This window comes from Acanthaster planci, linkage group LG03, assembly GCF_054643075.1.
Source record: "Acanthaster planci isolate LZ-2023a linkage group LG03, COTS_SCS, whole genome shotgun sequence".
NCBI lineage: Eukaryota > Metazoa > Echinodermata > Asteroidea > Valvatida > Acanthasteridae > Acanthaster > Acanthaster planci.
The window spans coordinates 8718432-8731847 of record NC_141779.1 but is presented as its reverse complement, the minus strand read 5'-3'; the positions used below and the strand labels follow the sequence as shown (position 1 = coordinate 8731847).

At 41.7% G+C, this 13416-nt stretch overlaps 1 protein-coding gene across 7 annotated transcripts in view; it reads right to left on the bottom strand.

The window, feature by feature from the left end:
• Window positions 1–13416, bottom strand: part of LOC110983459 (TPR and ankyrin repeat-containing protein 1-like) — a 90847-nt gene that overhangs the window by 43183 nt on the left and 34248 nt on the right. For all 7 annotated transcript variants that reach the window (XM_087134914.1, XM_087134917.1, XM_087134918.1 and 4 more), the window contains 9 exons: window positions 12639–12962; window positions 11408–11532; window positions 10769–11015; window positions 10240–10431; window positions 4183–4494; window positions 2842–2976; window positions 2007–2441; window positions 982–1284; window positions 389–519 (listed from right to left, as the gene is read on the bottom strand). In XM_087134914.1, the coding sequence (XP_086991040.1) occupies window positions 389–519; window positions 982–1284; window positions 2007–2441; window positions 2842–2976; window positions 4183–4494; window positions 10240–10431; window positions 10769–11015; window positions 11408–11532; window positions 12639–12962 (2204 nt within the window). The remainder of the gene's footprint in view (window positions 1–388; window positions 520–981; window positions 1285–2006; window positions 2442–2841; window positions 2977–4182; window positions 4495–10239; window positions 10432–10768; window positions 11016–11407; window positions 11533–12638; window positions 12963–13416) is intronic.

The window sequence follows — 13416 nt, the reverse complement described above, 5'->3', positions numbered from 1 at the left end:
TTGTAAATAAAAAACATTACTGTTCACAGAAATATATTCCAAAAATGTAAGTCTAAAGTAAACCACTGAATCTTTCTCACCTAGATCAGATCACACACTGGCAAAAATGCTCTTAAATTGGCGTCAGAACTTTTCTGACGATGCATTATATCACTTGAACTTCTGCAACAAATGGCAACTTTCCTGTACTGACAATCCTGTTAATTAGGGGGCTTCTTCAACACTGATCACAAAGGAATTTATGAACTTTTAAAAAGCCTTTTATAGTATGTAAAATGGGGAACAAATAATGTGGCAGTCGTGGTCACACATGGAACTGCATCGGCATAAACTGAATGCTTTTTTTGTGAAAGATTTGTGACAGCCTGCAAAACACGTTCTCTGAGACCTCATAGGTTTTGAAGAGATTGTAGATCTCTTCTCTGTTGGCGGTGAAATTGGAGGCCCTCTTTTGGCCGAGTGCGAGGTAGCTTTCGAGAGATAGGTGGCCAGAGTCTGTGTGAAGCGCTTCAACTGATCCTGTACGTACAAATAAAAGACACAGCAGAATTTCAACTTTCAAGTGAGTTCAACACTTAAGGTTGCTTGAACAATAAACCTCAGAAGTGTTATCCAGCTTCTACATTCAAAACTGTGTTCTGCTATTCCATTAACTACATAAGAGATCAAATTTCAAATGTTACATACACGTACTACGTCAGCATCCCAGATACATACTAAACATGAGCTGCAAACAACAGGGTTATTCAATCAAGCTGTTTCTATCAAGTTTTCTATAAATTTCAATTAAGAAACTATTTTTTCCTTCACGGTCACTCTGCTCCTCTGCAGGAAAACCAACCATTGTAAAATGTCTTGCTCGAGGACATAGAGTGAACATATTGAAACTAACCCCAGCACCATGAAAACTAAAAAATGCTGTTTTCAAAAACAACAAAAAAATAAAACAAACATACAGTAGAGAAAAAAGTCCCCACTTACCCTTAATGAAGGATGTAATCTCCATCCAGACCAGCGTGGGGTGGTACAGCAACTTCTTCTTGTTGATGCGGGGCCAGAGCTCAAAGGCAAAGACCTCGTAGGTGACTTCACGTCGCGGGTCATATTGGGCACCACTGGCACCACATCTGGCCCCTTGCTGTTCCTTTCTTGGCCTGTGAGGGTAGGCAACACCAGCGCCAAGCCCTTGTGCTTTAATCTCATCACCAGGAGGGACAGAGGCATCATCTTCATCTTCCTCATCTTCTTCCTCCATCAGGAGAATAGAGGTCAAAAGTCCATCCTCTGGAGGACAAAAACATTCATCGGTTTAAGGTCTAGTGATACACTTTGTTATGCATGTAGTTAAGATGGAAAATTTGGAAATCCAAGCTCACTACAAGTATTCAACTAAATCTGCTCCGAGTATTGAAAACATAAAATTCTCCAACACAGCAAATGGGAAACAAACAGGCATGCTAATCAACAAAAATTATACAAATTATCATTTTAAAAGACATAATTATATAGCATCTGTTTTAATTTATTTTTCTTCTTTTGATTTGATACACCATTATAAGAAGGATCTCAAATGTTTGATTATGCAGGATCTAAAATTTGGGTAACATACGTGTATTGCTAGATGATGTTGCTTGTGTTATAAGTTTGAATGCAATCCCTATAGCTTCTAACTAGCACCCCTTAACAAAGATACTGGCAAATGAGAAGAAACCATTGAAATAGTGCAGGGTAGCTCAACTTTAATATAGCTAGTGCCAGCACAGTTTTCCAGAGGTCACCAATTCAAATCTCTCACCTGAAAATTTCTTTGTCAACTTTTATTATGAGTAAGTATGGATTTACCATGAGTAAAGCATATGGATTTTTTATATTTTTTTGATGGTGGGAAATATGGTCCTCTTCTTTTGGGTTAATTTTAGAGAACCATACACAGGGCAGATATATTGACATATTTTACCCAAAAATGCTTCAGTGTAGAAATTCATGACAAGGTGTTCATGTCCTACCATTATCCCATCCTTGAATCTTCCTTTTCAATGTTCCATTTGCTTCTCGGGGGAAATATGGATTAGGCAAGGAGGCGTCCAGGATCAGCAGGAACTGGTGTAGAGTTAGGAACAGTGGGAACCGGGCTTGGTGGGCATCCTGGAACCGGTCGGGGATGGGTGTGTCCTGCTGGGCCAGGGGCTCAGCGGCAAACTCGCAGGCGTGGCTCATTTCGCAGAAGTTACGCTGCACCTCTCTGCACAGCACTTTATTCTTGGTGATGAAGATCTGGTGCAGATGGTCCATGACTGTCTTGCCATCTGCATCGCCAGTACTGCTACGGGGACCTTCGCCACTCTTTGAATCACAAGAGTAATTGCACCAAGCTGAGCAGCTCTCAGCCCTGCTCGTAATGTTAGATGCACTGCTGCTTTCGGGTTCAGGGGCACTTTTATCTGTTATCAAACATCAACGATTACAATGAACACACATCAAATAGTATCATAAGTATCTATGCCCACACAATGGTCATTTTGCTGGAACAGGACACTCACATTCTACATGATACTTTCCACTTGCTCAACTAGCATTTAAAAACTGTGGAGTGAGTACCCAACAGCTCACATGAGCAAAAAAATGATGCTGTAACATTATGAGCATAAGATTTGAGCTTTGGAAGTGATGACATTACCATTGGATAACAGGGTGATTTAGATTTCGGTTGATTAGATAAATTTGTCATTGTTTTGATAAATTTTTTATTATCATTTACATAATTTCTGGCTGCAATCTTCCTGTGGGTATTTATGACAGACATTGGATGTACTAAGGCATGGGTGGTACATTCTTTTTAACCTGGGTCTTCATCTGGCTTGTCCTGGTGTATGAAGGCAATGTCCCTCGGGATCAGTGGTTCTCCCGTCATGGAAACCTGCTGCCAATATTTGAAGAATTTGGTCCACATGCGGTACAGGCAACATGTGGTCTTACCTGCAATACAAACCAAATAATCAACAGCAGAACTGTCAACAAACGATTGTGTCTTTGTGTTTCAAGCGAACTTGTAAATAGTATTTCCGAGAACCTTTGGAAAATTCTTGAAGTAAGATTTGTGGTGAACTGCAAATTAGCAAGATACAATTCATTAGAAAATTTATTCATTCATTTATAAAAGTGGGCATGGGTTGAGAAAACTATAGGCAAAGCCCACTTGCCACTCATTCAAGCCATGGTAATTGCCCTGGCTGTGGTCTTGCACTTAGCTTGTAAAAAAATTCCCTGAGGGCGATAACGGTAGCCGACAGGAGATCCTCAAAATCCTGGCTCAACCTGCCAGTTCAGGCTGCTGAACTTGGGTATTCAGGTAAGAAGATTCATGGCATGAAGGGTCAACAGATTTTGTGCATTGTGATTGGCCAGTGCGTTGCAAACTCTTGGAGGCGCACTCTTGTGAGTCACTCATATTTATCCACTTAAGGTTGCTTACCAAATAGCTAAAATACTGTCTTCAGTCAACAAAGTAACATGTGCCCGTACAAATAACTAACCAAGGAGTGAGAAATTTGAAGAAAAGAGTGCTTAATATTATCAATATTTAAATATCGACATCATGAGTAGTCTAATTCCACAACATATATGGAATACAACAGTCACATAATTTTTGTTATTATACATGCATTTATCACATTAGCATCACAGTGGCAAATTCAGTAGGGCTCATTGTTGGGGGGGTCAAGTCCAAATTACTTGACTCTGGCTCGAAATATTAAATCTTTGTATGCTTTAAGCTTGTAGCCATTCTATCGCAGTTGCCAGATGTAGACAGGTGAATTAGATGTGGTTTATCTTACAATGTACTCTTGGCTTGACATTTATTGTGTTGTTTGCACAAGTTGACCACGTTATTTTTGGGTCTGCAAAGTTGTCACTCTCATTGGCAACATCATGCTGTGTAACTAGGCCTCTATGAACAGTGACTATTAAGGTGGCACCATGCAGGGTCCCCACTATCAAATGATGTACATGTATACCACCAGCTTTTGAAGTCTCTGACCATCAGCACACTTCAAGTAAAATTTTGCCTGCTATATTTTCCTAAATTAGTCCACTGGAATTGGTATGATCACAATCTCCTAAATCATTTAAACCAGTCCAGTCTTGAACCGTAGTTTGAGCTAGGAATCCCGAATTCCACACCTGTTCCACTCCTGCCCAGCAGTAGGATGGAAGAGGCGGGCCGAGGCTGCAGGTTGATAATGGCATGCTCCAGCTCCGTCACACGGAACGGGAAGTCCACCTTGACGTCGTTGTCATTCAGCATGGCATTGACCAGCGTGGAGTTGACCGAGTAGAACTTCATGATGTGGTACTCATTCTCCCGGGAGCTGGCTGGAGGGAAGTAGGGCTTGGTGATCTTCTTTGCATTGTCAGGGGGCTTGGAGCTGTGCTTTGAGGAGTTGTTGGTGATCTCGTGGAAGTAGGTTGGCAGTCGATTTCCCATTGTGGCTTCTGTAGAGTTAATACATGAAACTGTTTAGTATGTGTAACAGGGAAAAAGGGCACACTTCAAATACGAATAAAAATAAAGAAGAGACTCGAAGAAAATATAACCAAATGAAACCCTCATTTCAATGCTGTCATTCTTTACAATAAGCAAACATGATTCACATTACTTAAGTACTGAGTACATGGCCATTAACTTGAGCAACATTACACAATGTATCATTTTACATTTGATAAATTAGATGACAACATTTCGGTTTATAAGCAAGCACACTTTTGTACCCCAACCTACTAGGACAGACAAATGATGAACAGGACAAAACAAAAACAAGTGTGAGACAACACGGCATTAATAGGGCACAAATAAATATGATTTAGGAATATGAGAAGAGCATCCAAGTTCTTAGTTTTCTAGCAAACACAGATAAACAAGGTAATGATTTGAGAGGATCATGTAGACCATTCCAGTGCAACATCGTTCTTAGGGAACTCGCCAAAAAATTACTTTCAAAAGGATAAAAAAAGGGAGGAATCAAAAGAAATCTAAAAGAATAGGGATGCGGAAGCTGATAATTGTTTCCAACAACAACAAAATCCTATATTTCTTTTCAAACCATCAAAAAAAGGAAAAGTAGCTGGAGAGATAGAAAAAAACAGGACCGTGTAGGACGTCCAACCGAAAATCAGATTTAAAAATTCAGCCAAAGACTTGAAAATCTAGCCCAAACATTTCCACAATTAAATCTTAAAATTTAGAAGAAATACGACCAAGCCCACAATTAACTTTAAAATATTACAACAATCCTAGACCAAAGTAAATCACCACAAAACCAAGGTAAGCCATAACTAAACTAAAAAACAAGACCAATCCAAACTAAAAAAGAAACCAACACAGCACTTAAGAAAAGTTACAGATCAATTCAACTCAAGCATTAACTACCAAGTTCACTGCAGGTCTGAGCTTTTTCAAGTATTTGGCAAGGACTAGTAGCCAATGAATATTTTTGAGCCTTTTTTTCACTTTTGGGGGGGCTAAACAAAAGTTTACCAGAGTTAACCACTACGAGCCGGGGACTCCGAAATCGGAGCCGTAGGGTTTATATGTGTGGCCGGGGTCTCCGAACTCGGACAAAGGAAACAGGGCCCTGTAACAAAAGACCGTACTCCGAATAAAAGACCAGGCTGCTGGACATTACTGGCATTTTTCACTCTCAAAAGTGGTGATAATCCAGCATTATTTTGAAACCGTATACCAGGGTCTGGGGCATTGAGAGCAAGTGGATTACCACCGGGGACAAAAGCTCTCCACCACCGCAGCAATGAGCCACACAGCACCGCTGCACGCTAATCTGGTCCCTATTGAAAAGAGGTCAGCAGTGCAATGAGCCAGGTTTGTGAACAAAAGACAGTTGTATAACACCGCACAATCTGGGCTTTGTTTACAAGGCTGCAGGCCTGGCTGAAATATTCGGGCATCAATGAAGGTCACTTGTCAACTTAGAGTAGTGCCTAAAGATTACTCTGTGTGGCTATAAAGGACTGTTAAATGGAATGATGAATTGTTGAAGGATTTTGAAAACGGAAAAAATGATAGTCATGCCAGCCCAGCATCCTCAACGTTGAAAAATGCCCCGGCACGAAGTGGTTAAAACCCCCTAGCCCTCGCATGGAACCGCACACACCTTGAAGTCTAGACCAATTACCTTTACCATGTGATCCAGCCTAAAACTGCCCTACGGGTTACTTTAATGTTCCACTTGACTCCTAGAATTTTAAATGCAATGTCTACTTATCAAGATACTCTCAGCAGCAAATGGATAAGTACACTACACTATGGGTGGGAATCTCTCCATCAATTCCCTTAGTATTTCATTCTGCCTAAAACATCGAGGGGTCATTCGACATTGTGTCCCCCCGTACCAAATTCATGGGGGATGTGTCTCCCCTGCCCTCCCCCAGGATTTCCGCTCATGCACTACAGTCAAGTTTGCCCACAAAGAATCTTAGGAAGGACATCACTACATGTCTTGCACATGTTGTGAATATAGTCTGTAAACACGAAAAGCTGCTGGATATCTTAAACAGAGTTGTTGGATTTCCTTCCAAAGTTTTGACATATACGGTAGTTCAGCTCACACAAGACAGCTTTTAGTCTATAATGGTAAGATTATTGTTGATGGAAATGTCCTTTTCCTTTGATGTATATTTAATTCATGATTTAATAATGATGACCTCAAGACTGTGTTTCAGGCTCCAGAAAACATGCTTACCAGATGTGAAGAACAAAAGACTCTGGCCCTTCCACAGGCACGCTGAAAACAGGCTTCCCTAGCAATGAAACTGCATTGATGTCATGATCACAAAGATATAGTGTCATGTGAAGGTGTATCCCTGTCACCAAAGATCCCTGTGTGTTTGTTGCACAGATCCAGACCCTTCCAAAACTTGGCATGGATGAGAAATCTTTGCAATTATCACTAGGATTGGTCATGTAAAGGTACAGCGTGTGATTTTTGCAAGGATGCTATGCGCAGCAGTCGATTACACATGCACACTTTTGCTGTTGCTGTCGTTTAAAATAGCAGTTCATGAATATACCACCCATTAATGATAGTCTTGTTGCCATCTTATTCTGTGCACCCATGAATATGGGGTTTGTATATTCGAGGGGTGGGAACCAGATTTATAAAGTTCAGGCCTTATTTCTGGAGCCACAAATGCCCCAAAACACAAATTTTACTGTCCTTTAATTCAACAGATTTAATTTGAGCCATGAGAAAAGGGGAAAAAAAGAAAACCATTCTTTAGAGCATTTCCCAGAAATAAGGTGGATATCTTCTGTTTTTAAATGCAACAGCAATGTTTCAAGTGCCACAATGGGCACTGGCAGAAAGGCTATCACTAACTGGAAGTGACAATCACGCCGCTAATGTATCTACTTATGAGTCCGACACTGGATGAAAAATACAGTAACGCAATGCAGTATCGATACTGTTTTTTTCTTAAGAGTACCGTCATTGGTTCCCGGCTGCTATAGGTATATCTGTTTGTATAATTATTTCAGTGTACCAGTGAAGCCTAGCAGTCCCTACAAAACTGTGACTTGCTCTCTCTTCCCACCTGGTGGTCCACCTGAGCAGACCAGTATTCCTGATGAACTATTTGTGCGTAAGCGCGGGAAAGAAGCACTGTACTCAAGTGTGAGTTTGGCATAGCAGTACAAATAATCAAGACATGAATCATTTTACTGATTGGTAATCACAATGTCGTCTTGAAAATTAGTCAATTTTTATGATTGCCTATTTCGGATCCTGAAAGAATCAGAAATTCACACTCATTGTAATTTCTTAACGTTGTTGCGCCGGAGAATAGTATAGTAACTTAGATGAATAAAGAAGAAGTGTGGCTCTGCATGAACTGTATCTACCCAGCAGTGTTGTAGTACTCGTACTCGGTACTCGTACTCGAGTACTACTCGAGTACCATTTTCAGAGTACTCGTACTTGTACTCGGACATCCAAGTACTCGTACTCGAACTACAGTTCTTGTACTCGGGCTACAAAATACTCGGAACTCGACATCCAAAAATTGTACTACAGCATCAAAGTACTCGTACTCGATTAACAGTACTCGATAAAAAAAAAATCCTTTAAGTTAACCTACCATGGCCATTAAAATAAGGTACAAAAATATCGACTCCAATGACCCGATATTCGATACGGTTCAGACAAAGTGAAAGGCCGAACGTATATGACCCATTCGCCGTCTGTGCGCATACTGAACCAATCACGTACGCAAATTATATTGTGGTACTCCAGAATGGTCCCGGGATTTACTTGGGCATTGGCAGTCTGACTCCTGGACTCGAAATTCTAACAACGCACCCAGCATACAGAAAATCACAGGCATGTGAACAATTAAGTCTGGAAAATAGACTTCACTGCGTCATGCACGTTGTGTCAACTGCTGCAACGCAGTGTAGTGACCGTGACATTGATAGCCAGATCACTTGTTCTTGTAGCCATGTCATCTGTATTTGGTGTTTCTTTTACACAGTGGCAGGTCTTAGAGTCTCTGAATTAAGATAAAACTCCTTTTGAATTAGAAGTACTTGTACTCGTACTCGGAAGTGCAAGTACTTGTACTTAGAAACCAGAGCTTGTACTCGGCTGGCAAAGTACTCGCCATGTCTTTGTACTCGGCAGTCAAAGCACTCGGCAGTACTTGGTACTCGGAAAAAAGTACTCGACTACAACACTGCTACCCAGTTCCTCCATTTCTCCCCGTTAGTCGAGGATGAAACTGACCCTTGGGTGTAGTTGCCGCGAGTGGTGTGCTACGGGCCAGGTGGTAAACTGCTGCCAAAGCAGATTGGCGTCACCGGCCTGCTAAAGCTAGACCGCTCGCTGACATGGGCTGGCCCGACTGGGTAGAAGACTACAAAGAAGACAAGGCCACCACAATACCCAGGATTGTCACAACATCAAGGTACAAAATCTACAAGGCACAAGGATGCCTAGTTGGGGCAGCCTGGAACAAGCAAATGATGTTACACCGTCGTTGAATTTGTACAGATATGTTTGTGGAATCTTCCAAAAAGCATGCAGTATGTGGCAGGAATATCGCTGGTATGCAATAACTGCATCATTCCAAGAATACGGTTACGGTGTGCCGAACAGGACATTGAGCTTTCTGAACTGTAAGTAAGAACTAGTGTCATTTCCATCTAGACATGTTTTCCGAGTTATTAAATTAAGGCAAGTCAAGCTTGGATTTTGCTCACGCACGGTAATCCGTAATTCTGTTATTTTAAGTGGGTTTTGCAGGGGGACTTTGCTTACAAATAGTGGATTGGTTTCTTTGACATTGTGGTGGGGGTCATTAGCAGAGGTCTTATCACCTCCCCTGGTAACTGAGGTCACAGTTTAGGAGGTACATGTACCTCCTTGTGTGGTGTTGAATAAACGGATGAGACAAGTTATTCCCTGTCCTGCTTGCCAGTTATTTGTCTGTCTGATAGGGTTGCCTGCTAGTGTGGATATACTTTCCACAAACGGACTCCCCCCCCGGGTTGTTGAGAACCTGGCGTCCACAGGAATTCCCACCCTGCGCGGAGCTGCTCCTGTGCGCTACCGTAGTGGTAAACAGTTTATTTTGTGGGAGGACAAAAATTGCCACAATATATTCCGAGTGAATAAATACATATGTAGCCACTGGAAAACAACATGCCAAGTGTCCCTGTTGTGCAGCTCAGTCCTGCAATATTTGCTGTACGCTTTCCACAGTTGCTTTTATTGATGTGCCCTGTCCGCAATGGGCTTATCTCGGGAAAAGTTATCTGGTCAGTTTCCCTGGGCAGCAGTTGGCCAGTACAGGCAAATGCTGGACTTGAGAAAAGCTACTAAGGAGAAAAGTATCCATCATCTCAGTAAGCTTTACAACAAAAACTTGGATGTGGACAGGGCTAATTAAAGACTCAAACAGCTGTAGGTTTCTTAAATTCACAAATGTCGGACATCATAAGTTTTGTTCATTTCTCCATCAAACTTTAAGACACAACAAATCATGTCTGTTTCAAATTAAACCCAGGTGTATGTGTGCCTTCAGTTTGACAACAATGAGCTGTGACTTGGTTAAAAATATGCTCTCTTACATTATACAGGTCTTGTATTAAAGTGAGCCAGACACTGCCCTCATTATCCTCCTTTGAGTATATATATAGCAATGGAGCATGCTTGAAAGGTGTCTAACCTGTTGTGGACTTCTTGCTGATTCCAACCAGATTCTTGCGGATGATACACTCCTCTCCGCGCTCCACGGACTTCACGATGACATTGATGGCATGAATCAGCTTTTTGTGGTCTGTTACAATGTCCCATATTCGGATGATCTCCGAGTAAACTGTTCCTCCAGCTACTATGGTGGGCTCTGACATACTCTGTGCTGAAAGTGTGATTAAAAGAACATTGTTCCATAAGTGTACACCCAAATGCATATTCTGAAGGACGGGATTTTTCTCTAACACTGGGACTTTCTAAACACATGTTTATATTGTTCCCACATACATATCTATATATTTTAAAATCCTTCTTTTTTTATTCCAAACACCATAGCATGATACCCGTTCCTGTGCTTATGACCCAAAAAATGTCCCTAAACTCTTTTTCAATCAGAAAGGGGTAAACTTCATGTAGACCTCGTTTAATACACATGAAGTTCTACAAAATAGCAAGGTTGTTATGCACACAGTAGGACAAAGCGAACACAACACATTTGTTACCTGATGCCAGTCTTTTTTCTGACTCTTCGCTGCAGCGCGGTGAGAATGCAATGGCCACTTCCCACAGGATGCGCCCGCCTTTGGTCAGTCGGGCCTCGTACAGCTTCATGTTGTGCTGCTTGGGCTGTCCCTCCAGGGGTTTGCAGAGCCGCCCTCGCCAGTCCCCACTGCCCAGCATCTGGATCTTGCGGATGGCTGTCTCCTTCAGCTTCTGGGGGACCTGCCTGTCATGCAGGAACTTCCAAACCTTGTTGGGACCCAAGAAATAAGGAATAATGAAGGTCTGCCAGCCTAATGGTTAGGGAAGGGACAAAGCCATTATGAAGATATCAATAGACAAGGAACTTACTACTGCTTGACCAGGCACAGACCAGCAAAACATCTTTTCATCTCCTTGCTTTACTTGATATATGTACACAACTGCACAGGCTAGTCGCCGACAGACAACACAACAAGTGCTTTGACATACCACACAGGTTGACTTACATATCAGCCAAAGTACGACCCATAAGACACAAGGACAGATGGTATATCCTCAGATTCACTTGAGATTGGAGAACAGGTTGCCTACTTCAAGATGGATGTAAGGACCTGTCCTCAAATGCACAAGAGATGTGAGGACATGTCTCCAGTCCTAACCTTTGCAGTGCACTCCACCTCCCAAGCAAGGTCATCAAAGATGGTTGCATCGATGGCCTCCATTTCCTCATCTTCCTCCTCCTCCTCACTGCCCATGTCCTTATCTCTTTCATCAGGCTTTCCTCCTGCTTACAATGAACAGGGATGAATAAAGTACAATGCTCATTTAATGTCAATGGATAACAGTGACACATGCAAACATCCTCGAACAAACAGACCAATGCACTGACAGCCACACCACTGTGTCTTCAGACGGTGATATAACTCTAAAGTCTCTTAACCCTAAAAGAACCATCCACTTCATGTTTTTTCAGCTGGGGGAGGGAAAATGATCTCTCTGAAAATATTACCAACACAATAACAAATCTTTTTCAATCGATAAACCTGCTAGAGAAATCTCAACTCTGTAGATCTGAAAAGTATCAGCCCACTCAAAAACATAATTTTGTAGATAAATGTAATAATGCGCATTATCATCTGCAGATCATGGCACCCATCGTTAACCCCTTCACGCAGGGACGCGTTAAGACACGCCGTAAAATCTGAGATCCTCAGCCCGCTTTTCAGCTATTATTCTCGGCCCAAGCTCGATCGAACACGGTGAAAGAAGGCAGACCCTGGCTCTTGTGTATATGGTAATGGTAATTGGTCTTTGTGTGTAGCCCAGAAATAAAAACACCGAATTTGGATCATAATCACCAGCTTCACAATAGTCCCCACTTTGAAAAGGGGCAACAGGAATGTGAAATCAGCCTTTTCACCGTGTAATTCAAAGCGTGCACAGCATGCAGGGCCATAAACCGAGAATTTGCAGTTTGGCAGGTGGCCTTCATGGCCAGGCGAGGCTGGAAGTCTTGGAGTCGGCTTTCTGCGAGAAATTCCCGCCGAGAAGGGGTTAAATATGTGAAATCCAATTGAAAACAGAGCTCGCAAATTTCATGACATTGGTATGAAGTATGTGTTAGAGTGCAAGAAATCAGCTGACAAACTGAAGAAATTGTTAGGTTTAATAAAAGAGAACATGAATGCACATCTGTGACGCTGCAGAAAACACACAACAAATTAAGAAAATTGCCCACATTACAACTTGGGCAAATTCTGATTGAAAGTGCTTTGTGATGTCAAATTCGAGTTGTTTTGTACATTCAGTATGAACCAGCTTTGACAATACAGTACTGTCAAACTAACAAAACTCCTGAACAACCCTGGAACACTTGTCTCTTTTTCTCACCTTTACTGTTGACTTCTTGTGGAACTTCCTCAGCTTGCTGTGGTTCAGTTCTTTGTAGTGTAGTATCTGGCCCAACACTGGTTTCTGCTGCTTCGTCTGGCTTTATTTCCTTTTTAGCCTCATTTGGGATAAACTTGGGCATGGCACTGATCAGCTGCTCTACCTCTTCTTGCAGCTTTTCCCTCTGGGACTTTTTCTCGGTCGGTCTTGCCTTCTTTGATTGGTTGTGATGGGCCTGCTGTCTGGATTCCCCATCTGCCTTTGACCAATTGTCTGGGACTCCAGGGGCAGGAGTACCATCCGATGAGCTGTGCTGATCAACCCCTTGGCAAGGAAAAATTAAATCTTTTCATGGTTTCGATGTCTGTCCAGTAAGTTTATTTACGATTGTTTTAAATGGTAATTTTAAAAATGTATGGCGTAAGTAAGTTTGATAATGATGTTATGCGTTTAAAGTAATTTCCATAGTTATAAGCATTAGCACATTTTTATGTATATAGTGCAGCATTAGAAGAAGGAGGGAAATTTCAAGAGGATGACCTGCATTGGGTAGTTGCAAAATAACTAATGGGAGCTACAATATTGTTCTGCAAACGGTTTTGTTAAATGTACACTGGCGATACATCTTAAAGTTTACATCTAGATTAGTGCATGCTGCAGACATTGATTTCTGTGAACAATAATTAAACAGTTGCCAAATATTCTGTGAAGCATTGCAGGATTTTACCCAAAAAGTTTCACAATTACAAAACAAAGCAATGGACTGTTCTTGATATTT